At 55.5% G+C, this 27,028-nt stretch overlaps 4 protein-coding genes across 11 annotated transcripts; 1 reads left to right on the forward strand and 3 right to left on the reverse strand.

The window, feature by feature from the left end:
• Positions 1 to 688: 688 nt before the first annotated feature.
• Positions 689 to 8,380, reverse strand: DDA1 (DET1 and DDB1 associated 1). Of its 2 annotated transcripts, none has more exons than XM_081496497.1 (5): positions 8,275 to 8,380; positions 3,472 to 3,552; positions 3,195 to 3,246; positions 2,367 to 2,428; positions 689 to 1,389 (listed from the first exon to the last, which is right to left on the reverse strand). In XM_081496497.1, exons 1-5 carry the CDS (start codon positions 8,275 to 8,277, stop codon positions 1,279 to 1,281), a joined length of 309 nt encoding a protein of 102 aa, XP_081352623.1. In that variant the 5' UTR covers positions 8,278 to 8,380; the 3' UTR covers positions 689 to 1,278. The 2 variants fall into 2 exon arrangements, with proteins under 2 accessions (XP_081352623.1, XP_081352625.1); XM_081496499.1 differs by having other exon boundaries at positions 689 to 1,902.
• Positions 6,834 to 19,545, forward strand: ABHD8 (abhydrolase domain containing 8). 3 transcript variants are annotated; one of them, XM_081496492.1, is made up of 5 exons: positions 6,834 to 7,027; positions 13,815 to 14,562; positions 16,840 to 17,010; positions 17,154 to 17,370; positions 18,852 to 19,545. In XM_081496492.1, the coding sequence occupies exons 1-5, from the start codon at positions 6,916 to 6,918 to the stop codon at positions 19,020 to 19,022; spliced, it is 1,419 nt and encodes a 472-aa protein (XP_081352618.1). In that variant the 5' UTR covers positions 6,834 to 6,915; the 3' UTR covers positions 19,023 to 19,545. The 3 variants fall into 3 exon arrangements, with proteins under 3 accessions (XP_081352618.1, XP_081352619.1, XP_081352620.1); XM_081496493.1 differs by lacking the exon at positions 6,834 to 7,027 and adding an exon at positions 12,382 to 12,572; XM_081496494.1 differs by lacking the exon at positions 6,834 to 7,027 and adding an exon at positions 12,991 to 13,381.
• MRPL34 (mitochondrial ribosomal protein L34) lies at positions 9,352 to 14,011 on the reverse strand. Of its 2 annotated transcripts, none has more exons than XM_081496495.1 (2): positions 12,502 to 14,011; positions 9,352 to 10,289 (listed from the first exon to the last, which is right to left on the reverse strand). In XM_081496495.1, exons 1-2 carry the CDS (start codon positions 12,603 to 12,605, stop codon positions 10,073 to 10,075), a joined length of 321 nt encoding a protein of 106 aa, XP_081352621.1. In that variant the 5' UTR covers positions 12,606 to 14,011; the 3' UTR covers positions 9,352 to 10,072. The 2 variants fall into 2 exon arrangements, with proteins under 2 accessions (XP_081352621.1, XP_081352622.1); XM_081496496.1 differs by lacking the exon at positions 12,502 to 14,011 and adding an exon at positions 10,527 to 10,628.
• Positions 19,546 to 20,806: 1,261 nt separating the features above from the next.
• Positions 20,807 to 26,648, reverse strand: ANKLE1 (ankyrin repeat and LEM domain containing 1). Of its 4 annotated transcripts, none has more exons than XM_081496501.1 (10): positions 25,984 to 26,648; positions 25,759 to 25,911; positions 25,242 to 25,347; positions 24,983 to 25,127; positions 24,014 to 24,751; positions 23,704 to 23,881; positions 22,823 to 22,982; positions 22,593 to 22,722; positions 22,204 to 22,332; positions 20,807 to 21,809 (listed from the first exon to the last, which is right to left on the reverse strand). In XM_081496501.1, the coding sequence occupies exons 1-10, from the start codon at positions 26,214 to 26,216 to the stop codon at positions 21,622 to 21,624; spliced, it is 2,160 nt and encodes a 719-aa protein (XP_081352627.1). In that variant the 5' UTR covers positions 26,217 to 26,648; the 3' UTR covers positions 20,807 to 21,621. The 4 variants fall into 4 exon arrangements, with proteins under 4 accessions (XP_081352627.1, XP_081352626.1, XP_081352628.1 ...); XM_081496500.1 differs by having other exon boundaries at positions 20,807 to 21,470; positions 25,984 to 26,269; XM_081496502.1 differs by lacking the exon at positions 20,807 to 21,809 and having other exon boundaries at positions 22,172 to 22,332; positions 25,984 to 26,269.
• Positions 26,649 to 27,028: the final 380 nt, after the last annotated feature.

A 27,028-nucleotide genomic window follows, 5' to 3' on the forward strand; every position in this document is an offset into this window, starting at 1 on the left:
TGGTGATACCCTGGGGCGGGCACCCCCTGCAGCCTGCTGTCTCCCTCGCTCCACAGCCCCACCCCTCACCACCCCCAACACCCCAGCAATCAGCTCCAACACTCTGGCTCCCACTCGGGGGGGGGCGGGGGGGAAGAAGTGGCATTCCCCTTGCCCTGTGCCCTGGTAGTCAGGGCTTTGAACCTTCTGCCTGGAGCCCGAATGCCCCCTACCTCCCCAAGGTCAGCCCCAAACCCAGCTCAGCTGGTGGCTGGGAGGGGCCAAGGAACCTGCCGCCCGAGGGCACTGGGGTTAGGCTTTCCTTGGCACTTTGCACGCTGCCTCCTGAGCCAGAGCGCGAGGCCACGCCACCTGTCTCCGCGATGGCTGGTGGGCATGTCGCCCTGCTCGCTGATGTCCTGGGCATGCGGCCCGCCACAGCTCCATCCTTGGCAGCAGGGACCGTTTCTCCGGCAGGGAGGGGGGTGTCCTGGTCCTTGGGGACACCTTCATGCGGGTGAGGCCGAGGGGAGGGTCCAGGCAGGTCTTGACTCTGAGCGAGATGGCCAAGCAGGCCTGTCAGAGGATCCAGCTAGTTCTTGGGCCCCAGTGTCTGGAGGCCCCTCTTGGCTCCTCTTGGTGGTGACGGGACGACTCTCAGGGGCTCCGTCCTCTGGCGCCGAGGCACGCCGAGCAAAGACGCAAGGTCGGGTAGGAAAGATCCTTTTATTGGGGTGGACACGGAGCACGCACTAGTCCATGATAAAATGACTTAAGAGAAAGATCCAGAAGGGCTGACTTCTCCCCCTTACTCGAGCTCAGAGCAAGGTCTGGGCACAGAATAGGTCCCGGTGGAACTCGAGACAAGGCAAAGTCTTTAAGGCCCGGACCAGGAGGTGGGCGCTGGGAGAAGGGCCCCCACCCTTGCTGGCCGGCCATAGCGGGGTCCCGGCTCTAGACCCTCATAGACACGCTCCAGTTTTCCAGAGGAGAACTGGGGGGCAAGAGGAGGAAGGGGACTGGACGGGGGGAGGTGAAGAACAACGTTTTTGTTTTTGTTTTAAAGCATCTACCAACATCACACTACTGGGTCTGACGTCCCCTGTAACCATCGCTTGGTACGTTTTACAGCATAAATAAAAACTCAAGGAAAATAAATACATTGGCTCCTATGAGGTTGGAAGTGGTGTGGAAGGGGTATGGGTGGGCCGGCGGAGGGGTGGGGTGGGGGGGCGCTTACACAAGGCAGGTGGGCGAGGAGCAGACAAGACAGGAGGCGCCTGTGGGGGAACGTGAGTCTTAAGTGTCCTCGTGCATGTCCGGGCTGTCGGTCCGGGCGACCTTGCGGGGCGGTGCCGAGCTCTCGCCCTCTAGCTCCACTTGCTCCTGGTCTCTCTTCTTGGCGGCATTCTGGGGGGCAGGGGAGGCAGAGGGGCCGTGAGCTTTCCTGTGGGGGAGCACCTAAAGTCTGAGGCTGCCTCTGCAGCTCCAGGGCTCCAGCGCCTCCCCAAGCTGGGCCTGGGCTGATCCAGGGCCCCTGGCTGGGCAGACCCTTCTGTCCCCTGAACCTGCCCTGCCGAGTCACTGGGGACCCCAGTCTGTGACAGGTGCATCATGGAGTCACGACGACGTCTCATTGACCCCCCAAGCGGTCCATTTCTCAGACAGAGAAGCCACCCACTGTGCCAGAGGGCAAAGGGCACCCAAGAGCCGCCTGGGGCGGCCCTGAATTGCCACAGAAAAGGAAAGTGTGCTGATTTGGGAAAATCTCCTTCCCTCACTGGTGGGGAGCAAGGCTTGTGGAGCCCAGGGGCTGAGGTGTTCCAAGCAGTCACTTCATCATGGGGGCTCCCCTTCAACCTGGCCCAGAGCAGGTCGCTGTCCAGTGGTCAGCATTAGAGGAAAAAAGACCACGTGGCAAAACTACACAGGCAGATTTTCAAGAAAGCAAAAAAAAATCCTGTCAGAAAGATGGCCCCTTGTGGGGAAGATGACTTTTCACCTCAGCTACACATTCTAGTGGGGCCTGAATTTCTTAATCACATGAACCTTTCATCATTGAATGAAGATTCCAAGTAACAGCACCCATGTCCACCTGCCACCAGGGCCGTGCTCCCCATACCCTCTGGGGAGCCAGGCCTCTCAGTACAGCTTACCAAGCCTCTGCCTGTCCCCAGGCACCAGAGCTCCATGGCCTTGGCACAGCCCTTCTCTCCTCTAGAACATTCTTCCCTCTCCTGGATCATCTGGCAAACTCCTACTTAGCCCTCAAGGCCCCACCCGAACACTCAGTCTCCCAGCCACCAGTGTTCTTCCAGAACTCATAGCCCCCTGCTAGGCACTGTGTTCCTTCCCAGGGCCCAGCACCCAAACCCCACGTGCCTTACCTTTTTGTCCCATTGCTGATGTAGGTAGCGCAGAAGAATGTTTGTTTTTTCTGTCACGATGACTGAGGAGGAAAGACAGACAAAGCTGTAGGAAGAAGCTGGCCACCCCAGCTGGCACCGCCTTCCCTTACATGGCCTCTGGGCTGTCACTGCTCTGGGTGGCCTCTCTGGGACTCAAGTCACACCCCCAACCCAGGAGCAGATTTCTAAAAGCCAAGCGCCCCCCCACCTGAGCACATGCCACTACCAGCAGCCCGAGCCGGCTGCCGCAACGGGGTCCCGGCTTCCCAGGCAGAAGCCGAGTCCTAAGCGGAGCTTGGATTCCACCCTCAGGCAAGGAACGAGCCCCGGCATGCCAGCTCCTATTTTCCCAGACAGATCCGGAGCACAGAGCCACGTGACCAAGCCCCAGTGACCACAGAGTGAGCCTAGAAAGGTCCAGGGTTCTTTTTCACAGTTAAAAGAAAACACCAGGACCACAATAAATAACTATGAGACCCCCTTGCTCTGCAGGCTCCAGGCCTTTCCCTGCAGGTCCCTCTTGCAGATGCTCCCTCCCCAGGCTGCCCACCCCAGGCTGGGATAGGGCCCCCACCCCACGGGACAAGTCTCAAGACCTGTGTCATGGAGCCAGCAGGGGACATCTGACTCGATGGGGGTTGACCGTAGATGCCAGTGGGGAGATTAGGAGGGTCCCAGGGAAAGACAGGCTTCCAGCTGCTCCCAAGGGCTGGGAGTGGCCCAGCTTCCCACGGGTCCCCTCTTGTACCACTCCACGGCCTTTCCCCTTGCCAGCTGGGATGGGACAGAAGGACAGCTGCCACTTACTCTGTTCAGACGGGTACTCCCTAGTGGGCAGGTAGACTGAGGGACGTCGGTTCTGCAAGAGGGTTGGGAAGGCATGGGTTAGGAGAGTGGGCGGGTCTGCGGTCCCCATACACCTCAACTTGGCACCCTCACTCCCAGGCGGATTAAAAGACATGCAAGGATTTCCAGTGGGGCTGGGCCTGAAGCTAGGCCTCTGTTCCAGACAAGACTCGGACCCTCGGGCTGCACATCAACCCTGACCCTTTCCCTTGAGGCAGCTTACGGCCTACGTACTCACCGAGGCTTTGCACACAGAGTCGGCATGAAATCTACTAAAATTGCTTTTGTTGTAGACAGGCAGTCCTTTCAGAAAATCTGCCTGGAAGACAGGGAAGATGGTAAGTGAGAAACCAGGCAACAGGCTGGGCCAGACCCAGAGCACCTGTGGCAGGATGGGCTACCAGACAACTTCCGGTTTTCTTTCTTTCTGTTCCATCATTCAAGTTTTCTAGAACTCACCCTTGGGCTGGCCACCTGATGTGTCTACTCTTAGGAGCAAACAACCCCGGGGTTAGGGCACATTCTCCCATGAAAGTGAAAGTGTTAGCTGCTCAGTCGTGGCTGACTCTTTTACGACCCCATGGACTGTAGCCTACCAGGCTTCTCTGTCCATGGAATTCTCCAGACAAGAATACTGGAGTAGGTAGCCATTCCCTTCTCCAGGGGATCTTCCCAACTCAGGGATCGAACCCAGGTCTCCCACATTGCAGGTGGATTCTTTACCAGCTGAGCCACAAGGGAAGCCCAAGAATACTGGAGTGGGTAGCCTATCCCTTCTCCAGCAGATCTTCCCAATGCAGGAATCGAACCAGGGTCTCCTGCACTGCAGGTGGATTCTTTACCAACTGAGCTATCAGGGAAGCCCAAGAGGTGCGGGGAAATTGAGGGTCAAAAAGGAACGGACACTTATGTCAAGTCAGGACCGACCAGCGGGGTGGGGAACTGGTCCCAGGCCATCCGACTGCAGACCTGCCTTCTGTGCTTGTTGAATATAAAACTCCTGGTTTCATCTCCATTGGGGCATCTCTGATAAGAGTCCTGGGGTGAAGAGAGACTCGTCCACCCTAAGACACCCCATGACAATGCGTGGAGGTGGGGGAGCAGGAGCCTGGGTGAACGGGAAAGGGCAGCTGGGACTCATGGGCTGCCTGCACACAGGACCCGGACAGAGCCCAGGGTCAACCAAGCTTCCAAGTCTTGTGAAAACTCAGAAACCTAAGTTTCAGTTTGTCAGTGTTAGCTTTTTAAACCTGGTTGAGCTCTTCACCAAACACTGTGGGGACGAGGGTCAGTTCGGGGGCTGCTCCTGGGGTCCCCACATCCAAAGGCTGCTTTGTGAGGGGAGAATGCCTCGGGGGGGGGGTGCGGGCAGAAGCCTAAAGGGAGCAGGTTGGCCACCCCCTGCCCCCTCACACCCCACTGCCTGGGGCAGGGGCTCAGGCACCAGAAGCTTTAGGTCTTCAAGGTGCTAGGGAGCCAGCAACGGCATTCATCCATGGCCCTGACTCGTGGAAAGTCCTTTTTCCCTGGCATGCTGGCACCAGCTGGGTGCTCTGGAAGGGGAAGACCCTGACTCTGGGTGGGGGTCAGGTCTCTGGCCACAAGATGTGAGGAATAAAGGCCAACGGGAGCTGTGTCCACCTCAGAAAACCGAGGCACAAGAGCTTTGGGGAGGAATGACAGCTGAGAGCCTGGGGCAGCGACTGATGTCCCAGCAGAGCAGGAGAGCAACACTGTCATCAGGCCTGGAGAGGCACAGCTGGGGAGGACCAGGGCCTTCCCAAGCTGGAGTGACCCCATCATACAGTCGAGGAAACTGAGGCAGAAAGCTCATGTGACACTCATCAGAGGTCCCCCAACCCCAAACGGAAACAGGAAGCTGACTGAATCCAGGTTTGCCCAATCTTGGAGGTAAAGCTCCTGTTCCCGTGATGCCAGTGCCCCCACTTTCCTGCCTAAAAGCCAAGGCTCAGAGCCTGCAGGCCATGTGAACCTTCCCTCAGGTGCTCCATTGCCATGCCTGACCCCTGGGTGTTGCGCCATCGGGGAAGCCGCTGTTCAGGGGATTCCCCCATCATCCTCTGGGGCAGGCAGTAACAGGGGTTTTCACCTCGTGGGGACCAACCTCTCCCTCTGCTGGGCCTAGGCAAGATGGCAGCGGGATGGGCATCCCGCTCCCATCCAGGAGGCGGCCCTCATATCTGAGTGACCTACTGCCCAGAAGTCAGCTCAGAGCCCCTCACACCTGCCTGCCCTGTCCCAGGACCCCTGCCTCAGCTCAGTTCCAGACTATGGGATTTGCTTCATCCATCTGGCAGGGTTTTCTCAGGACCCAGCCATGTGGTGGGCCCCATGCCAGGCACTAGGGCACTGCGGAGAGCCACAGCAGTCCTACCCCTGGCCCCAGGGAACAGCCAGTGCATGGGGACATGGGTGTGGATCAAAGAGCGTGTGGTGAAAGCAGAGTGGCCATGAAGACAGGGCACCACGAGGTGCCATGTGAGGTCCATGACAGCAGGGGTGGGGGTGGGGAAGGCCAGCTGGCCTGGGGGAAGGGGAGGATGGCCCAGACGCAGTGATGCAGGCCTGAGACCTGAAAGGAGAGGATGGGGTCCCTGTCCCAACTCAAACCCCTCCACAGCCCTGGCAGGGCTTGGCCCATGCCAGCCTACTGCCACACCCCTCCTCAGCCTGAGCCACCCTCCAACAATGCCCCTCCGTTCTCCACATGGGAAACACCCACCAACCTCTCCAGCCAGCTCAAAACAGCCCCTCCCCCTTTCCTCTCCCCACACCTCAGGAGCCATGCTCACACCCACCCCAACGAGGTCATCTGTTTACACATCCAGCTCCTTCATGGACTGTTCCCTCCCTGAGGCAGAGGACAGGGTTGGCTCAATCCTGGGCCCCTGACAGGGCTCACATGGGGCTGGGTGGCAGAGTGGTGAGACGTTCCGGAGCCCCAGGCCTGCACTGAATGCTGGACGGCCTCTCCCTGGCTGTGTGACCTGGGGCGGGTAAACTCCCAGCCTGGCTGTCCCTGCTGTGAACCAGGGTTGTTCTGAGTTCCAGTAAGACAACATGGAGAAACAGCTTTACCCAGAGCAGCTCTGAGGTGGTAGCATCAACTGAGCATTATTAGCAGCAGTGTGCCTGTGCTGAATAAATTAATGCAGACAGGGGATGGCCTGTACTTCCTGTTAGCTGAGCAGGAAAATGAAACCTCAGACACAGGAAGAAATCCTCACCTCAGCCAGACAAATCCCAGCTACAGCTGGGCCCAGAAGCTGTCCACTGCTTCAGCAAACACTGAGTATCTGTGTACCAGTCCTGTGCGGGCAGCCTGCCAGTGACCCAACCAAAGCAAGATGAGGAAAAGAAATGGTGTGCAGAAAAGAGAGACACAGGGGTCTCCTGCAGTCAGGAAGGGGCCCTCTGCGCAGATGATATTCCCGGGAGGATGAGCATTCCAGGCAGAAGGAGTAACAGGTGCAAAGCCCCTGGGGTGGCAGGGACTTGGAACATGAAGATGTGAAAACAAGGCCACAGTGGCTGGAGCTCACGGGGAGAGGGGTGAAGGTACAGATGAGGTACACATGAGGTCACAGAGGTAGGCAGGGGGGACCTTGGAGGCTGAGGAGAGAGGTGGGTTTCATTGGGGTGACAACAGGAAGCCCCTGGAATGTTTTGTAAGCGAGATGGTGGTATTATCCGATTGTCGTCTTTAAAAGCGCCCTCTGGTTCTTGGTGCATTACAGACTGCCAGTGGGGCAGGATGGAGGCAAGGAGACCAGGTAGGAGGCTGAAGCAGGTGTTCAGGCGGGAGGTGGCAGTGCCTGGACCAGGGTGGGGAGCCGTGGACAGATTCAGAATTCGTTCTGGAGCCTGAGCCAACTGAACCCTCTTTAGGGACTGAACGCAGGCAATGAGGTTGCAGCGAGCAATCGAGGACAACGCCCAGGCCTGGGGACCCACCTGCTAGGAATCAACTTACCACTTTCCCATACTCTTCCTGACAAGAAGTCTTTTTCTGCCCATCCCCCACGACATCCTAAGGACTACAGCTTGTGGGCTGGGACTCTTGAGTCCAGGGACAGTGCTATTTGATTTGCCCTGACAAAAGCTTCCATCACCTCTGTCAGCCCTGGGGATGCCAAATAGTGGGGGGAATGGAGGGGACTTCAGCCCAACTCTAAGGCTGGGTCCCACTTCACAGGTGAAAAGACTGAACCCCACAGAACCACCAGACACAAACCCCAGGATGACTGAGTGGCCCAAGGGGGATCTTAATCTCCTAACAACAAGCTGGCATCATCCCCACCTCAAGATGAGGAGACAGCTGGGAGAGAAAGTCACCATCCCCGACTCACCCAGCTTATCTGCTGAGCGTTTACTGTCCCAAGCCCTTTAAGACGTCAGTTCCCTAAATTATCACAACCCGATGAGGTCTGGACAATTGCTACCCCCATTTAGCAGGGAAAGGGCCTGGTGACTGGAGAGATAAAGTTGCTCCCTCTTCCAGCTGGTCGGGGCCGGAATGTCGGAGGTGGGGTTAGGGCTCTGAGGGACCAGGGCAGTTCGCGATGTCGCACTTCCTTCGGCGACAAAGCCCCGCATGTCACTATGTCAAGCCCCCTCCCCGCCCCGACGCTCAGGCCGTCTTCCCAAACCCTTCCGAATTGAAAAGGCCCAGGCCCGGGCCACGGAGTACTAGGCCTGAGTTCGGGGGTCTGGGGGACCCCATCCCCATCCACCAGGCGATTTCCGGGGGGCCCACGACCCGGAAATGAATGAGTTGTCAGGGCCTGGAAGCCTAAAAAAGGTCAGGGGTCGAAGATGGAGCCAGGGTGGGGTCAGCAGGAAGCTCACAGCAGGGTCCGGGGGAGGGGATCGAAGGTCACAGGTCAGATGGAGGGGCGGGGCAGGGCCCGAGGGGGCCGGGTAGGGCGGTGAGGGGCCTCGGGGATTACTGGAAGTGGATGGGCCCGCGGCGCCATTTTGTCGAGCGGAGGGGGAATACGGCCCTGCCGGCCACTCTCACCATCTTCTGTTTCCTCCGTCACTGCCTCAGCCGCCGCCACCGCCACCACAGCCGCCTTCTTAGCCGCCGCCGCACAGTAACTTCCAGCCACTGCGCAGCCTAGACTGATGGTGCGACCGCCCTTCCGTCATTGGTCTGCCCTCTGGCTCCGCCTCTAAGTTACGCCGTCTTTACGCACCCCCATTGGCCAAATCCGGCTAAACCACGCGCCCATTGGTCGTCACGCCTCCTCCTTCGTGGTCAAGTTACGTTGAGAGAGCAAAACCCCGCCCGAGACTTGCAAGCTGTGAGCAGTGAAATCGGAAATGGGTGGAGGCCGGGTCCCCAAAGCCCCTTGGGATTTGTAGTCCGCAACACCCGGAGGTCCCCCCGCTCTCTAACATTTGCGACGCTTTTTCAGGTGGTGGTTCATAGGGTTCTCACAGCAGCCCTGGAAGGATGGGGACCCGCCGTAACACTCCCAGCCTCCTCCCCAGGGTTCCAACCTTTAGGTTTCAGCATATCTAAACTTCCCCCACACTAGTCGTTTGACTATCTTTGAACTGACAGAATAGACTATCTCTGAAACATTTCCTGTGGCTCCCCAATATCCCCAAGATCCAGTCCCGCCTCCTTGCCCCGAAATTCTGGGCCTCGTCGGCCTCCTTCGTCCTCCTTTTATCCTGACTCGTCCAATCTCTCCTTTTGGACCACGTTCTCGAAGAAGCCTTCTTCCCAAGGCAAAGTCCAGTGCCTCCTCTGGGCTCCTGCAATCCTCACCATCATCCTCCCAGCCCTGACTCCACTGGGCACTGGGTCCAAATTGCCTGGGTATGAATTAAGCCCTACGAAACCCCACCCCCCAGCCTGACAGCCTGGAGACAAGGACTTTTTGAAGAAGTACTCAATAAGTTACGGAACATTATTACTCCAACAACATGGAGAAGGAAATGACAACCCATTCCAGTATTCTTGCCTGGAAAATCCCATGGACAGAGGAGCCTGGCAGGCTATAGTCCGTGGGGTTGCAAAGAGTCGGACACGACTTAGCGACTAAACCACCACCGACAACACAGCAAAGGAGAAATGAGCATCTCATTTTAAGGATGAATCTACTTTATTTTTGGCTGCCCACGCAGCATACAGGATTGGACCTGCCCCCGTGCAGTTGGGAAAGTGGAGAATCTTAACCACTTGGACTGCCAGGGAAGTCCCTTTTTACAGGAACCAAAAGAACCTTAGAGGGCTAAGGTCTTGCTCCAGGTTACAGCGCCCATCCCCAAGGGGCAGGTGGAGGGTTCAAACCCCTCCCACCGCTCACAAGCCTTCCTAGAACTTGTGAGAATTATGACATTTTATAAGACAAGTGAAAATTTGAACATTTATTAGACTTTTAAAAACATGATGGAATTGTTGGCTTTTTTTAAAAAAAGCTGTGAAAAGTTTTGTATGTATTAACGGGACCTTATTTTAGAGAGGTGCATTCTGAAATATTTAGATCTGCCTCATAGTAGAGGGCAGGACGAGTTGTGAATACAGCTGTGTACTGGGTTACAAAAGTGTTCACTGTACCATCTGTGGACTATTGCTCCAAAGTCTTCCTAATTCAAGAGCGTAAAAAGGCACTCTGGCAAGGTCTGACTTCCCATTCCCTCTTCCAGAAACCTAGAGGAGGATTCATGTCAGTCCCAGTAGTCCCTGCTCCCCAGCTCAGTTCAGTCGTGTCCGACTCTTGGCTCCCCAGCTCTCCACAAAAACAGCTGCAGGCTAAGCGAGGGAAATGCTTTAATGGGGAGATCCAGCCGCCACGTCGCGCTCCTCAATGGCTCAACGATTTTCGACCCTTGTGCATGCGGCGAAGAATGACCTGGACGCCGTTCGGCGTGCTCAAGCGCCGGACCCAACCATGCTTATGCTTGCGCTTGATGTTGCTTGGCTGATACTCGTTCCCGCGCGTCCTGCCCCTGGTCTGCTGCATGGCGGGGAGTCCCCAGGTGTCGGGGAGCCCCAGCCAGGCCCGGGGACCCTGGAGCCACCTGCGGGAGCAGAGAGACGGAGAGAAAGGTCAGAGGGGGCGCTGTGTGACTTCTGCGTAGAGCTCAACCTTTCCAAGCTTCGGCTTCCAGATCAATGCCGGGAGGGAGTCTGGAAGGAAAAGGTACTCGAAGAGTTCGCAAGGCACTTGAAGGTCATGCGATTGGTAAATACCTGGAGGCAGCCCTCGACGCCGCTCTTACTCCCAGATTTGAGACGCTGTCCCCATGAAGACTCACCTGCCACCCAGCAGCCCCGCTGACCTACTGACGGGGCCCAACAGGCGACGCACCGATCCGACCGAGAAAGCCATGTTCAGCCACAGCACGCCATCAGTTTCCAGCTATTCCGCAGCCTATAGGCTCCGCAGCTGCGGAACGAGAGCTTCTGGGAAATGTAGTTTCTTCTACAGCGGAGCCCACATTTCTTTGTGCATTGTAGTTCTACGTAGACGCACCGCACCTCTGGCGTGAGCGTCCGCGCCCGCAGGAGAGTGTAGTTCTTCTTCTGAACCAGCAGGCGGCAGACGAACGGCGCCTTCTCCGCATGCGCGTGCCTACAAACCATTATTTCCCTGGGTCTGCTGGGAGTTGTAGTTCCTTCTCTTGTAGACCTGCAGAGGGTGCCCGGGGGCTACGGTGGCGCAGCTGGTGGCAGCCTCAAGAAACGGCTGGTTCAGTCTCCCACTCCCAGCGGGAGCAAGGCAGATGGCGCACAGCTGGCTGGCAGCTTTCCTTTAGCCTCAGCCAAGTCTCCGCCCCTTGGCGGGGAGCCCAGGAGGTCTGAGTTGGAGTTGGCTGGATGTCCTTGGTGTGGTCATTCAATTTCTCAATCTGCAGAACTCAAGGATTGCAGGCTTGCCCTTGGTGGTGCCCCCGTTCAGTCTCTATTTTTCTAATACTCGTACCTGAGCTCTTTCCCTTCTTACGTACCCTCTATTGCGCCCCATTGCCCCAGGGAAAATATTTGGCAGGCATTTGAAGACTGCCTTCGACATACACACACACCCTCCCTCCTTTGCTTAGTGCTCTCCTATTCATCTTTTAAAACTCCTCTTCAGATACTCTCCTTTCCCTGACTCCAGTCCCTCCCTCTTGTCCAACGCTCTGCCCCGCCCCCCCGCAGCATCTCCCACCTTGGGGAGAGGGCGGGGAATTTTTTTTCTGCATGAATAAAACTGTAGTCTCGCAGGAGCACCCTGAGTGGGCAAGAGTGGGTGGCTGGACCTAATCCAGCTCTGGCAGCAAATTCCAGGGGATAGGAGTGGGCAAGGGATGGTTAACCCCTTGTCATCTGAAGCCTATCCTACCTGCACCATCATTTAACAAACCACTACAATACTACAGCAGTACAATAATAATGTCAATAATGTATGGAGCACTTTCCTTGCTAAGTGTTTTACCTGCCTAGCAAACTCATGCGGGAGAGGGAATTAATTTCATAAAGAAATAAATGGAGCCTCAGAGAAGGGACTTGCCCAAGGTCATATATTAGCAAACAGCAGAAGCTGGGTTTGAACTATGGGCTCTCTGGCTCCAGCTGGGACCAGAGTCACCAGTTAAATTGACCAACAGTTAAATTGGCCTATCTGTGAAACTCTAATTCCTAATAGCTCCAGGATACCTGTTAAATGGTTTAAAGAATAACTATTTGCAGGACTTGGAGTCACACAGCCGTAGTTCCAAGCCCCATCGCTGCTCCCCCAGCTTACTTTGTGACCTTGTGCCCTTTATGAGCCTGTTTCCTCGCCTGAAATTGCAAAGATCTGCGAAACTGTAGAAAGGAAAGGTGAGCTCAGAAAGGGGCATTGGGGCGCCGTTTAGAGGAGACAGGCCAGTTGCAGCGAGGAGGGCTCCGGTTTCTACCTCCGAGGGGCCCGGAAGTCCTCAGGTTCCGACCCCTTCTCGGCCCTGGACCAGGCCCAATCTCTCCCTCCACCTCCGTAAACCCCTGAGGGGGACGGGGCCGTTGCCCCAAAAGCCCGCCCTAATCCCGGAGCTTCCGAGTCTGATTGGCAGTCTAACTAGGCCAGGTCACTACGCTGCTGCGATTGGCCAGGACGCCAATCAGTCGGCTCACGGTCCCGCCCAAGGAGACGCTTAAAGGGCCGGCTTGCTAGGAGGTAGAAGAATGTCCCCGCGCTGACCGCCCCGGGCCCGTGCCCGCCCGCTTAGACGTGCCCGGCCAGACCCCGCGCCACCATGTAAACGGCACCTGCAGGCGGACGCTGGCTTCTCTGCCCGGGACCCCTCTGCCCTGCCCCGGGTCCCAGGGCCCTCGATGAGGTGAGCAGGGAGAGGGCCGTGGGAAAGGGACATTGAGGCCCCTGGATCTTTCACTTTGGAGGGGATGTACGCAAAGCCCGCCCTCGGACTCTTAGAAAGCCGCGGCGCCCCAGTGACCTCGATCCCGCCACAGGGCTGACGGGCACCCAGGAGCTGAGGGCCTGGCTCTGTGGAGGGGGGCTGGCATGGCGCATTTGCGCCCCCCTCCGCAATCGCGGGTTGGAACCCCGCCGGAGGCGGGGGGCGCGGCCTGCTACCCCTCCACCAGCAAGTATGGGCCACCGCAGGCTAGATTTTCGGCGTTCATTATCCCCGCGGAGCCCAGGATGGGGACGGCGAGGGGTTGGTCCCATCACCAGGGCCTAAACAATGGGGGTGCGCTGCACGGGTATCCCCCTCGAGTTATGTAACTGCCTGCAGTTGCCATGGCCACGACGGGGGGGGAACGGGGGGGTGCCCAGCGAGCGGGGATGGAGGCCTGGAGGCCCCCAGCCAGGGCTCCATCCTCATCTCCACCACTGGAAGCTGTGTATCAGGTTCCCTAGAACCCAGGGTACTGACCAGTGGGGACCGAGCAGCTTCATCCCAGAGTGTCTGGGCCTCAGCTTGTTGGTCTGTGAAACAGACCCATTGCACCCATGATCTTGGGTCGCTGGGTAAAGAATTCTGGAGCTCAGTCCTGAAACTCCTATCCCAGGGCCTCAACTTTCAGAAACCACGTTTAGAGACCTGGGATGGGGGCTCATTGTTGGGGTCTGCATATTTTTAAGATATTTTTGGAGCGTTCAGGTTGTGCTGGTTTAGTGAAAGTGAGTTAACAAAAGACTGCATGAGTGAATGAGTGGACAAATGAATGAATGGATTTAGGAAGGCATAAGTTATAAACTTGAGCTGGAGGGTCCTCAGGGATGGGTCACATTTGCCACAATGTCCCCTCCTTCAGGAAGCCCCCTAACACCCAATTCTAACACCTTTCCCATGGATGCCTCTTGGTGTCAGCCATAGCCACAGCCTTCTCTTTAATGTAGACTAGGCTGACCCATGAGGCTGGCTGACCACCACACAGGCGCTGACCAGACAAAACATCTCAGTCTGTGCCTGGTTCTGACCACCCCTAAACTGGGTCCTAGACCGGGCCTCCCAGTGCAACTCACCCACCCCAGGTATAGAGAGTGGATAGTTTGGGCGTGAAAGGCTTCCTATTCAGACAGCCTCTGACCTGGCTGTCACCCCCACTCACAGGACACACCATGCTGACCGGCATGACCGATGGGATCTTTTGCTGCCTGCTGGGCGCGCCACCCAATGCAGTAGGGCCATTGGAGAGCATGGAGTCCAGCGATGGCTACACGTTTGTGGAGGTCAAGCCTGGCCGCGTGCTGCGGGTGAAGCATGCGGGACCCGCTTCGGCCCCGACCCCACCGCCACCACTGTCGGACGCCGCCCAGGGGGACCAGTCCGGTTTGGTCCGCTGCCAGCGCAGAATCACCGTGTACCGCAATGGGCGGTTACTGGTGGAGAACCTGGGCCGGGCACCACGAGCTGACCTCCTGCATGGGCAGAATGGCTCCGGGGAGCCACCAGCTGCCCTTGAGGTAGAGCTGGCGGACCCAGCGGGCAGCGATAGCCGCTCAGTCCCAGGCAGTGCTGGGAGTGGCAGTGGTGGACGGCGGCGGCGAGCCCGACGCCCCAAGCGGACCATCCACATTGACTGTGAGAAGCGCATCACCAGCTGTAAGGGAGCCCAGGCTGACGTGGTGCTCTTTTTCATCCATGGGGTTGGCGGTTCCCTGGCCATCTGGAAGGAACAGCTGGACTTCTTTGTGCGCCTGGGCTACGAGGTGGTGGCGCCTGACCTGGCCGGCCACGGGGCTAGTTCAGCACCCCAAGTGGCCGCCGCCTACACCTTCTATGCACTGGCGGAGGACATGCGTGCCATCTTCAAGCGCTATGCCAAGAAGCGCAACGTGCTCATTGGGCATTCCTATGGGTGAGCCAATGCTGCGGTGGGGATGAGGGTGAGGGGTGGGGACTGGCAGGACCCATGCCCACTCACAAAATATTGATTTCCCTTCTTGAAAAATCCCACTACCATCTGCAACAACACATGGACTCCTGCCAGCAATACTGTTGTTTCACATTGTTTTAAAGCAGTGTCTCAGTCCCTGAACTATTGACATTTTGGGTCAGGTAATTCTTTCCTGTGAGTGGCTTTCATGTGCATTGTAGGATGTTTAGGAGCATCCCTGACCTCTGCCCATGAGACGCCACTAGCACGATGGTCTAGTGATGATTGTGACAATCAAAAATGCCTGTAGATAGTGCCAAGGTCCTCTGGTGGGCAGAATCACCCCTAGCTGAAAACCATTGTCTTCTATTAAATTCAAGAATTGGTTGCTCTGGAGACCCCAAGGGCTTTAAGCAAAGACTACTTGGAATCTCATAATTTTTGTTTACAAGGGTACAGTTTACTTTAATTCACTCTCCCTTAAGGGCTTCCCAGGTGGCACTAGTGGTAAAGAACCTGGCTGTCAATGCAGGAGATATAAGAGACTCAGGTTCAATCCCTGACTTGGGAAGATCCCCTGGATGAGGGCATTGCAACCCACTCCGGTATTCTTGCTCTTCCCAGACAGAGGAGTCTGGAGGGCTACAGTCCATAGGGGCGCAAAGAATCAGACATGACTGAAGTGATTTAATATGCATGTTATCTCCCTTAAAGGGGTGATAGATAATACCACCTTGGCATTTAGATGAGAGCCCGCACCATGGCTCTGGGTCTTCGTGCCTGATCACTGCCAAGTGGTACCATTCTGTCCTTTACCCAGGATGAAAGGCAGGGTCTGATCAGCCAGCCAGGTTGAGAGTCATTGTTTTCACAGTTGTAGTGCATGCAATAAGACAAGAAAAAGAAATGTTACATAAGAGAAAGGAAGGCCAGACTAAGAAGTAGCATAGCTCGTATTTGTTTATATGAAAACATATGCCAAAGTGGATGCTTCCAATAATGATTCCTCCATTAAATGAACACCCATCTGTGGAAACTCCTGTGACCCCATAACAATCCTATGAGGTCAGTTTCTGCGTCACAAATATGGAGATGATATCTCAGAGGGGTTAAGGAGTTTGCCCAAGGACACACAGTGAGTCACTGGCACAGTCAAGTCCATTTGACTCCTGCTTGTATCCTGTCCCTCTTTTTAGCAGGAGTTGGCAAACTTTATCTCAAAGGGCCAAAGAGTAAATACTTTAGGTTTGCAGGCCTTATGGTTGGTCTCTGTTGAAACTTCACAAGCCTATCATTGTAGAAGGAAAGCAGACATGATTGTAAACAAATTTACAATTGTTTGGGTGTGGCTTTGTTCCAATAAATCTTTATTTATAAGCTATTTTACACATTTACAGAATTTTAAACTGAAGTTTAACAACAGAAACAAGCAGCTAGCTCTCAGGCCGTCCTTTGCCTAAACCCTGCTTTCGGGGTAATGAGGAGAGATACCTGCACCCTTCCATCTTGCATAAAGCAGGCAGATGTGACAAACCCAGAGGCCAATAAGAGAAGATCCTTAAAGGGAAGGTGAAGTGAAAGTGAAAGTCGCTCAGTTGTGTCCGACTCTTAGTGACCCCATGGACTATACAGTTCATGGAATTCTCCAGGCCAGAATACTGGAGTGGGTAGCCTTTCCCTTCTCCAGGGGATCTTCCCAACTCAGGGACTGAACCAAGGTCTCCCACATTGCAGGCAGATTCTTTACCAGCTGAGCCACAAGGGAAGCCCAAGAGTACTGGAGTGGGTAGCCTATCCCTTCTCCAGCAGATCTTCCTGACCCAGGAATTAAACCAGGGTCTCCTTCATTGCAGGCAAATTTAAAGGGAAGGGATACACTGGAAACAGTGACATTCTCTGAGAAGCCAAAGGTTTTGTTTAATCAAATAGCTTTCCCAACACTTGACAATATGTAATTCTTACCTCTTTGGGGGTTATGATGACTTTGAGGATCTGATAAAAGTTTGAGGATCCTTTCTCCAAAAGAAAAAAAAAAATCCACCTTCAACACACACACATACACAGTCTCACAATTTCTGGGCATTTGGGTTGCCCCTCCCATCCCTCACCCCCATTTGGTGCTCATGAACCCACCCCACGGGAAGAATCTTGGCCTTCAAGGACCTGCCTCTGGGTGAGGGGAGGGCATTCACCCTCTCACTGCTTGTATCCTGCTGACCACTGCCTTTCGCCCCTCCCCACCATCCCCCTGGGGGGCAGTGTCTCCTTCTGCACATTCCTGGCCCACGAGTACCCAGACCTGGTGCACAAGGTGATCATGATCAACGGCGGGGGCCCCACAGCCCTGGAGCCCAGCTTCTGCTCCATCTTCAACATGCCCACGTGCATCCTGCACTGTCTGTCACCCTGTCTGGCTTGGAGTTTCCTCAAGTGAGTGAACCAGCCCTGCCCCGACATCTCCCCAAGTTGGATGGGAGGGGAGGCTATATGGCTGGGGCTGGCATGGGGAGCACTGCTGGTGGCTGAGATGGCCTGAGGGCTCCAGCGGTGCTCCCCGCCCACCCCCACCCCAGAGCCGGCTTCGCCCGCCAAGGGGCCAAAGAAAAGCAGCTGCTGAAGGAGGGCAACGCGTTCAATGTGTCTTCCTTTGTGCTTCGGGCCATGATGAGCGGCCAGTACTGGCCCGAGGGCGACGAGGTCTACCACGCTGAGCTCACCGTGCCGGTTTTGCTCGTCCACGGCATGCATGACAAGTTTGTGCCAGTGGAGGAAGACCAGCGCATGGCTGAGGTATGGCACCCCAGTCACCACACCCCTCAAATCCCCCCTGCACAGCCCAGGGGGACTCTGCTTTGTGCTCTAGCCCCAAGGACGTCAGAGCTTAGATTGAGGGTCAAAGGTGGAATTCAGAAAGTGGGGCTGCCTGGGACAGGGGGTCGGATCATGTGCTGTCCCATCTGCCTGCTGAAAGGCACTCTTTGCCAGACTTCCCTGGTGATCAAGTGGTTAGCACTTCACACTTCCACTGCAGGGGGCCTGGGTTCGATCCTTCATTGGGGAACTAGAATCCCACATTTCATGTGGTGTGGCCCAAAACAAAAAAAAAAGGCACTCTTCACAGTTGGGATTTGTGATGGGCAACATAATCCTGCAAGAGGGCAAGTGGGGGTCTTTAGATTCCCCAGAAAGAGTCTTGGGATCCTTAATGCTTAGAATAGCTCTGCAACATTGGTTCTTAACCAGGGATGATTCTGCCCCACAGGGGACACTTGAAAATGTCTGCAGACCTGCCATGACTGTGGGCGAGGGAGGTACTTTTGGAACCTGGTGGCTGGAGGCTGGGGATACTATTCAGTTACCTACAGTGAGCAAGACAGCCCCACTGCAGAAAATGACCCAACGCCAAGTGTCTATCCTGTGGAGATTGAGATACCTGACCTTAGCATGAGAGACTCTGTCCGTCTGTCACTCTCAGTGATTTCTCACTGAGGTGACTTTGCTCCCTAGAGATATTTGGCAATGTCTGATTTTATTTTAATTTTAGTATTATTTTAAATTTTATTTTTGACCATGCCGTGCAACTTGTGGGATATTAGTTCCCCAACCAGGGATTGAACCTGAGCCCTCAGTAGTGAGAATGCAGAGTCCTAACCACTGGGAATTCCCTGGAGAGATTTTTGTCACACTGTGGTGGGGGAGTGGGATGCTACAACTGACATCTAGTGGATTGAAGCCAGGGATGCTGTTCAACATCCTATAGTTCCCATCCCAGAGAATGATCCCGCCCCAAATGCCATGAGTGCCCAAGTTGAAAAATCCTGCTCTGGACATATTGTAGGCACTTACGAAAGGCAGAATGAATGAATACCGAATTAGGCCCCAGCAGGGTGACAGGCCAAGCTTCATAGGTGGCGCTAGTGGTAAAGAACTTGCCTGCCAGGAGACCCAGTTCAATCCCTGGGTCAGGAAGATCCCTTGGAGGAGGGTATGGCAACCTGTTCCAGTATTCTTGCCTGGAGAATCCCATGAACAGAGGAGCCTGGCAGGCTATAGCCCATAGAGTAGCAAAGAGTCAGACACAACTGAAGCGACTTAACGCGCGTGGAGGGTGACAGGCCATCCTCTAGTTCCCCCTTGTATGGAAATGAAGGAATATAGGGTAGATTGCAAGAAGGACTTCCTGATGCTGCAGGCCATACATAGGTAGGGGTTGAGTGACCCTGAGCTCCCGGGTCCTGGCTCTGGCCGCTCTGAACCCGCCTCCTCTGCAGATCCTGCTTCTTGCCTTCCTGAAGCTCATCGATGAAGGCAGTCACATGGTGATGCTGGAGTGTCCGGAGACCGTCAACACGCTGCTCCACGAATTCCTGCTCTGGGAGCCCGAGCCCTCGCCCAAGGCCCTGCCCGAGCCCCTGCCTGCGCCCCCAGAGGAAAAGAAGTAGCCACTGAGCTGGCCGGGTATCGCTTAGTGAGCCGAAGAGCGGGAGGAAGAGTCCTGAACCGGCTTGGGGTCTGCAGTGCGGACCAGGTGGGCGGGCCATTCGCTCCGGTGGGCGGGGTCAGGTCAGGGAAACGCCCCCTGGCCGGCTGGGCCGGACGACGCGGCATTCGTGGGAGCCAAGTGGACACAGTGCTCTCTGCTAGTTCTGTGGGACCCATCGGTGTTTCGGGGCAGCAGCGACCCCCGCGGAGGGTGACCTTGTACAGAAGCCCCCTCCCCCACAATGTCGGGGCCGAGGCAGGCCGTCAACCCACTGTCTTCCGTGTCCGCCGTGCTTGATCCTAGGACCCACGAGCCCCTCGGGGACTCTCGGGACCCCCGCCACCATGCCCGAGACCCCTAACCCCCGATTCCTTGGCGCTGGGAGCTATTGTTGCCCAAGTGGGGAGGGCTTGGGAGGGGGCTGGAGCCACCGAACCTGCACATCTCTTATTGTAACTCAATAAAAACAAGTGACAATCTGAGCCTCCAGACTTGTGTTGGGTGACCACAGCATAGGGCCGCCCTGAGCCTCAGTTTCCCCAAGTATAGACTGCATTGACTCAGGTACCTCCCCTTCAGGGCTGACCCACAAAGACTTGCGAGTGTAGGTGGTCCAGGCTTGCTTTCCAAGTTCACCTCCCTTCTCAAAACACAGGGCCTGCTTGGGCAGCATTCCCGGAGCAGAAGACAGTAAGGGGTGAGCTCCCCGTCCCTGGAGAGGAGGAGGAGAACCAACTGAGGTTGATGCTAAAGTTAAGATGACGCTCAGTGGCCACTGCATCTGATTAGTGTAGCCATAATGGAGTGTCAGCTGTATGCAAAGCTGTATGTACTGAGTGCCTGATACCTTACCCGTGGGTTCACTGAATCCTCTTTACCCCACACCACACAGCAAGTTAGTACCTCTTTACTGTTCCATTTCATCTTTTTTTTTTTTTTTTCCATTTCATCTTATAACTTGGTTTTGGGTTGCTTTTGTCACAAAGACGATTTTTATTTTGAATCTATTTTTTGAATCCAGATTTCTCTGGATTTCTCTGCTCCATGGCCATCTATATTTTATTCTTTTTAAAAATATATATATTGATTTATTTATTTGGCTGCACTGGGTCTTAGTTGAGGCATGTGGGATCTAGTTCCTTGACCAGGGATGGAACCCAGACCCCCTGCATTGGGAGGGTGGAGTCTTAGCCACTGGACCACCAGGGAAGTCCCTATATTTTATTCTAATAATGTATGTATATCTAGGCTTACCTGTTGTTTGTGTGGGTGGTGGGAGGAGAGATTTGTCACCTCAGTTGCTGCACCTTTGATCCTTTCCCCACTGGTTTGCAAGCCCACCTTTAGTTTAAACTGGGGTCTTTACAGGGGCACTGTTGTCAGTCGGTAAATTCTGGAGACATGTCTGATGACCACAACTTGGGGGGAGATGTTCCTGGAATCTTGTGTGTTGATCCCAGAAATGCTGCCTGACACCCTACAGAACACATGACAGCCCCCAGTGCAAGGAGCAACTTGGCCCCAAAATCAGTAGGGCTGAGGTTGGGATACACTGTGTTAGACAAATTCCATCTCTTCTGGAACTTTTTTTGGGGGGACAGTGGGGAAGGATGTCTTTGGGTTCTTTCTGTGTATTCTTGGGACATGACATGCTGTTTTAATTATTACACATGAGGAAAGGGGCACTCAGAGAGAGATGTCATCAGCTCAGTTGAAAAAGTAGAACTCAGGCTCACACCAGAGGCAGGGACTCTTAATTATTACAACAGCCAGAGTAGCCATGGGCTCAGCTGTGGAGGTCAGGAGGCAGATGGATGCTTACCCTGCCCCCCCCACCCCGCAGGGCCTGGTTGGCAGAGCCACAATGACAGGCAGGTGATGAACCCAATGAGGCAGCAGACCACGTCTGGAAAATTTAAATGTTCCGGCCAACACCTCCCTAGGATAGTAGCTTGGCATTTACTGAAGCTCTTTGTGTAAAGTCAAGGTTAGTCTCATTTTATAGCAGAAGACAGATTCAGAAAAGCAATGCCAGGAGGTTCCAGTAACACAGCAATCCCAAGGAGGGCTGGTATCTCACACCCACACCGCAACGACTTCTCCAGCTCTCAGTTCAGTTCAGTTCAGTCACTCAGTCATGTCTGACTCTTTGTGACCCCATGGACTGCAGCACACCAGGCTTCCTTGTCCATCACCAACTCCCAGAGCCTGCTCAAACTCAAGTCCATTGAGTCGGTGATGCCATTCAACCATCTCATCTTCTGTCGTCCCCTTCTCCTCCTGCCTTCAATCTTTCCCAGCATCAGGGTCTTTTCCAATGAGTCAGTTCTTTGCATCAGGTGGCCAAAGTATTGGAGTTTCAGCTTCAGCATCAGTCCTTCCAATGAATCTCCAGCTGTACCCATCCCTCAACACACAACACACCCCTCAGGAACATCCTGCATGTTCCCCCCGACCCCGTTCCACCAGAAACTTTCCACCTGGGCTGCAAGGTCATCTCTGGGTCAGTAGGGCTCAGAGCCAAACACTTTACCCCATGACGGTTTAATCTGATTCTCTCAATGACCACCTGAGGTAGAATTTTGCAATTTCCTCATTGTGTACAACTTAGGAAGTTGAGGCTCAGACAGAGAAATTACTGGTCCAAGGTCCCACAGCTGGGAAGCAGCAAGACTTGACTCTTGCGTTGGGCAGATTCCCTGCATGTAGCTCAGGAACCCCCAGCACAACCTACACTGTGGGTCCTCTGTATCAGGGAGATAAAAATGGTCACTTGTTTGCCCAGATAGGACCAAACTGCCAAAGCACTGACATGTTTCAAAGCACCATGTTCCAAAGAATCTTCTGGTCTACTTGTTCTCCTCCCACATCCCCTTATTCTCCTTCCATGACAGGGAGCTCACTACCTATCCAGCAGTTCCATCTGTAATAAAGTCCTCCCTTACCCCAGGGAGGAGATCTGTCTTGCTGCTCCCTTACCAGCCTTCTGGAGCTGGAAATGGTGGGGGGCACGGGGGTCTGCTCTCAATGCAGGGGTAGCTGAAACATTCAAACACCCTGATCTCTACTTAGGTTAAATGACCAATTCCCTAGTGCTCAGGCACAAGTCTAGATGTCCTGGGGCCGTAGCTCTCGCTCACCCTCAGCCAGGAAGACAAGGAGGGCACGGTGCAGCAGATGTACCCCCAAGCGGCGGCGCCGGGTGGGGGGCCAGTCAGCCACCACTCCATAGCAGTGTCCTTGCTTCTGGTTAGTCAGCATCTGGATTCCTGGGGAGATTAGGAATAAGGTCATGAAGGCAGCCTCCGGGAACCGCTGGCAGAAGTTTGTACCAGGGAATCCACTGGGTATTGCCCTCAAGCAGGGATAAACCAATGGAGTAAAATATGTGTACATGCAGGTACATAGTTGGTGCTCAATAATTGCTCATTGGCTGAATGGACAGCTGTGATGGGGAAGGGGTGAGGGAATCAGTAGATTAAGTGCCCTTCATGTGACCCCACCCCTACCCCACAAGCCAGGCACCTACCTAGAGCATCCACAAGACATGCTTCTCGAGTGTAAGCCTCTGCAGGGACCACATGCTGGAAGCAATGCAGGGAAACAACGCCACGACCAGTGGCCCAAATGTCTAAGATCTGGCGTACCTTGGGACAGGCCTGGGGGGAGCCAGGGCAGGGTCAGAGGTTTGCCCCACAATTCCCTCTACCTGCCCCAGCTGGGTCACCCCTGCCACAAACCTGCTACTTATCCTCATACCTGTTTTCCTGGCCGTCTTCGGTGGTTAAGGGCCTCCCAGAGGTGAACGTCTGGCCGGGCCCGTGTTCCCTTGCCTACGTAGAAGATGGCCTGGACAAAAATCCGAAGGCATTCAGCCGGGGTCAGTGAGAAGGCTCGGGCTGGCAGGTCCTGAGTCTTCCTAGATGAAGTAGATGGCTCAGAGAGGGAAAAGTGACGAGAGTTGTCCCAGAGATAGTCCTTAATGACACAGAGCAAACTGAACCCATGTCCAGTGACCCGTTTTATAAAAGGCAGGGTGGGTAGATGATCTGCAAGGACACTCAGCAGCTTGAAGTGGATCCGACTGCCTTTTATTAATAAAGAAGCTGATGACCAGAGAGGGCCATTTCCCTTCCTAAAGACACACAGCAGGACTTCCGTGGTAATACAGCAGATAAGAATCTACCTGCCGGTGCAGGGGACATGGACATGGGTTTGATTCCTGTTCCGGGAAGATTCCACATGTAGTGGAGCAACTAATCCTGGGGACCACAGCTACTGAAGCCTACAAGCTCTAGGGCCTGTGAGCCACAATTACTGAGCCTGTGTGCCACAACTACTGAAGCCACATGCCCTAGAGCCCACACGTCCCCAACTATTGAGCCTGCATGCTTCAACTACTGAAGCCCTTGTGCCTAGAGCCTGTGCTCTACAATAAGAGAATCCACTGCCATGAGAAGCCCGCGCGCCACAATGGAGAGTAGGTGTGGCTTGCCACAACTAGAGAAAGCCTGCCTGCAGCAAAGAAGACCCAGTGTAGCCAAAAATAAATTAAAAAAAAAAAAAAAGACACAGAGCAGGCAAGAACCAATCTCAGAATTTTCTAGCTCCCACTTCTGAGTCATTCTTGCTCCAAGTACCTGGGGTCCAGCAGCAGATATGTGAAGCTGGACTTCACGACCCCCTCCCGCCACCGTCTGGTGGGGTCTGGCCGCTCGAACTGCTGGGCAAGTGCGTCTTCATCTGCTTGGGCATCTGGGATACGGCCTGTCCACAGGGCTTCGGCCAGCTCTGGGCTGTGCCCTGAAAATTCTGGGCCTGGGAAGGGAAACTGGGTCAAGAAAAATAAAGGAAAGGGTGGTTCCCAGAGACGAAGGGAGAAGTAGGTTGCACTCAGAGCCAAGGGATCTTGGAAGATTCCTGGAGACTCCTTGAACTCTGGATACTCACTAGGAACAGCCTGGGCTTCTTTCAGCCGTCGGAGGTAGTGTGGCCGGGTGAAGGACGTGATGGGACCTGGGCTCTTGCCAAGTGCCCGGAGCCCTTGCAGCAGCTCCAGGTCAGACATGGTAGGGTCTGGTGGACACTGGTCAGAAGGGCTGGGGTCCCTTCCACCTGTGGCGCTTGCCTCATCCTCTGTCAGCCAGAGGGCAGCCAAATCACTGTCGGGAGATAGCTGGTCCTCTCTTGGGATGTGGGTGTCAGAAGGTCCAGGCAGCGGTTCCCAAGGGGGACTATGGGTTGGGCTCCTGTCTGGGAAGAACTTGGGGGAGGGGGAATCATCCGGCAAGGTCAGAGTCAGGGCCTGCAGATGGGCATTTAGTTCTGCCTCCTTGTCCTCCATGAGGGGTTGATGCGCCAGCTGTAGGGTACCCAAAGATCTTGGCATCCTCTGGGAGAGTCGGACACCAGCCCAGGGGGAGGTGTGGCCGATTAGGTCCTCAGCTCCTGAGGCCTCAACAGCGGTAACAAAGGAGGTCACTGAGCTGCAGTCCCAGCGTCCCGTGGGGGACTCCAATCCACCATCTGTGTCAGCAGTCTCACGGTGGGCAAGCAGGCCGGGGGGTCCAGGGCCAGCCTCCAGGCTCATGTCCTTGCTGTCACCTGTGCCCAGTGTTGTAGAGTTCAGCATCACATTAGGAGGACCGGAGGGGCTGGTATCCAGCCCCTTTTCACAAGGGCCTGGGCCTGGAGCAGGGGGTAAGAGGGAGAGTCAGAAAGGAGGGGAGGAGGAAGTGAGAGATAAAGATCAGAGTCAGATCAGACAGAAACAGGCAGCTGCAATCACAAAGAGGAAGGAGCGAGTCAGAGGCAGAGAGACTGACCAGAGACCCTGGTGGTGAAACCCTGGGCATTAGACACAAAGATCTGCAGTTACATCAGAGGCTAACCACTCCCAGCCGCCCAGATACCACTCACCTCCAGGCTCTGGCTTGGGTTCTGGCTTCCGGGAGCCTTTCCAGGTCCGGGTTGGGGTCCTGGTCCGAGTCTCCATCTCCCGAAGCACACGGGCACAGTTCTGGTGACCCTGCTGCTCCGCCAGGTCCAGAGGCAGGAATCCGTCCTGCAGGGGTGTGGTCAGTAGGGGGCGCCCTCTTCCCTCCCTCTCTTCCTCCTTTCCTTCCTCTTTCTCTCCCTCGGGGTTTGCCTTGCTACAAACTGCCATGGGGCCCCCCACCTGGTCGCGGAGTGCGGGGTCCGCTCCCTGGCTCAGCAGCAGCTCCAGGCCCCGGCGACAGCCCCAGGCAGCGGCCACATGCAGCGGTGTCAGTGCCTCGGCCGATCTAGGGCACAAGCGGAGAAGGGGGTCAGTGAAGCATCTCCATCTCCGGGTCCGGGAGCCCTGGCTATCAGCCCTTCATCTCTGCCTTCCAGCCTGAGATGCCACCCTTCGAACCTGCGCCCTCGGGCTGGGACCCAAACCTCTGCTCTCTGACTCTAGAGCTTCTACCGCCGGATCTGAAACTTCGATTTCCATTTCGACCCTGGCGCAATCTCATACCCTACCCTTGGTCTGGTACCGTGACACTGCCCTTGGACCCTCAAGATCCCTCCCCGGAGTCCCTAAGCTCCGCCCCCGGGGATTGAGTCTGCATCCTTGGACTCCCTGTTCAGGATTCCCAGGTCTGGCTCTCGTACTCAGGAGACAGCTCTCGTTCACGGAAGACCTGCCCCGAGCCCACGCCCAGCCTCACCGAGCGTTGGGGTCCCCGCCTCGGCGTAGCAGGGCTTCGAGGCAACACAGACTCCGCAGGTGCTGGGCTCTGGCCGCCAGGTGCATGGCCGCCGCGCCATCCTCGAGTACCAGATTGGGGTCGGCACCACGGCGCAGCAACTCCTCCACAGTCCTAGGGATAGAGAGAGGGTCAGAGTGGACCGTGGCACTCGCCCCCTACCTCCACCCCAGGCCCTGCCCTCACCGCAACTCCTCCTCCTGCAGCGCCGTCCGCAGCCGCCGCGCCAAACCTACAGTCGGGCCCATGCCCCGGCTGTTGCCTTGGGGCAGCCACCTGGTCGCGCCGCCAGCCGGTTTCCAACTTCCCGCGGCGCCCTTGTGCGCACGCGCCGTTCCGCCCCTCGGCTCTCTTCTCCGCGCCTTGGTGCAGTGCAGCGACCCCAGCCAGGCTGACCGGCGCCGCATTGTCGCCCACATCGAGGGTCCGGAGCTTTAGTGCTGGTCCGAGCCCGCGACACCAAGTAGTGCCCAGGGCCAAGTGATGTTTGCTCAGGGCCAAATAATGTTTGGGGCCTCTGATAAGGGCCCGGGAGGGTGGAGGTCGCCATGTGTGCACTTATCTCTCAAAACGGTGTAAACAAGAACGCACCCTGTTGGAGGGGGTGGAGCTACGATCCCGGGGACCCGGTGGTGCCCACAGGGTACTGAGTCTTCCGGAACCCTCTGCCGAGGCGCCCGCAGCCCTGACAGTATGTAAGGTTTTAATTAATAGCTACCGCCTGCGGAGGCTCTGCGTCGCCCGTTTTCAGTCCTGCGGAGTCTGAAGTCCATTATTTTGGAGCCCTGAGTTTCTTAGGGTGTTAGTTTCCCTATATGCAGAATGGGAGAATAATGCCTTCCAGGCTGGTGTTAAATTGAAAGAGGGCCCCTGGCACACAGGTGCCCAGTAAATGCTCCTGGGAAATTAAAGCTGTTTCTTGATAAAGCTATTTTCGTTTTATATGGAACTGAGAAAATCTAGCTGGTAAGATTTTTTTTTTTCCTTTCACAACTGCTCATTATCCAGGAAGATCAAGTTGAGTGATGGACCTGTTATATCTGTTTCCCTTCCTCTGGGGAGCACCCACGCTATTTCCTGATGGAACTATAAACCTCTCTTCCCAGAGAGGCTTGAGCGAGGCCTGGCCAATGAGAGCATTCCACAGTTCTGGTCCATGACACCCCAACAAGACCTGTCATAAGGCGTGCTGCGAGAGCCCTCACTACACCTGGGTTGGGATTTACAGAGT

Source organism: Giraffa tippelskirchi, chromosome 6 (genome assembly GCF_054371585.1).
Source record: "Giraffa tippelskirchi isolate mGirTip1 chromosome 6, T2T-mGirTip1v1.2.pri, whole genome shotgun sequence".
Classification (NCBI taxonomy): domain Eukaryota; kingdom Metazoa; phylum Chordata; class Mammalia; order Artiodactyla; family Giraffidae; genus Giraffa; species Giraffa tippelskirchi.

What these genes read in the sequence shown, in the direction of transcription:
- ABHD8 (XM_081496492.1), top strand. Translation starts at nt 6,916, where the DNA reads ATGTTTTGTAAGCGAGATGGTGGTATTATCCGATTGTCGTCTTTAAAA. An exon ending in CTCATTGGGCATTCCTATGG is followed by an intron (nt 14,563 to 16,839) that starts GTGAGCCAATGC and finishes CCTGGGGGGCAG; the next exon opens with TGTCTCCTTCTGCACATTCC. An exon ending in CTGGCTTGGAGTTTCCTCAA is followed by an intron (nt 17,011 to 17,153) that starts GTGAGTGAACCA and finishes CCCCCACCCCAG; the next exon opens with AGCCGGCTTCGCCCGCCAAG.
- DDA1 (XM_081496497.1), bottom strand. An exon ending in ACTCTGTGTGCAAAGCCTCG is followed by an intron (nt 3,247 to 3,471) that starts GTGAGTACGTAG and finishes ACCCTCTTGCAG; the next exon opens with AACCGACGTCCCTCAGTCTA. An exon ending in GGAGTACCCGTCTGAACAGA is followed by an intron (nt 2,429 to 3,194) that starts GTAAGTGGCAGC and finishes TTTCCTCCTCAG; the next exon opens with TCATCGTGACAGAAAAAACA.
- MRPL34 (XM_081496495.1), bottom strand. Translation starts at nt 12,605, where the DNA reads ATGTCCCTTTCCCACGGCCCTCTCCCTGCTCACCTCATCGAGGGCCCT. An exon ending in AAGCCAGCGTCCGCCTGCAG is followed by an intron (nt 10,290 to 12,501) that starts GTGCCGTTTACA and finishes CTGCTCCCGCAG; the next exon opens with GTGGCTCCAGGGTCCCCGGG.
- ANKLE1 (XM_081496500.1), bottom strand. Translation starts at nt 26,216, where the DNA reads ATGTGGGCGACAATGCGGCGCCGGTCAGCCTGGCTGGGGTCGCTGCAC. An exon ending in ACCCAAGCCAGAGCCTGGAG is followed by an intron (nt 24,752 to 24,982) that starts GTGAGTGGTATC and finishes CCCCTGCTCCAG; the next exon opens with GCCCAGGCCCTTGTGAAAAG. An exon ending in TATCTGCTGCTGGACCCCAG is followed by an intron (nt 22,983 to 23,703) that starts GTACTTGGAGCA and finishes TACTTCATCTAG; the next exon opens with GAAGACTCAGGACCTGCCAG.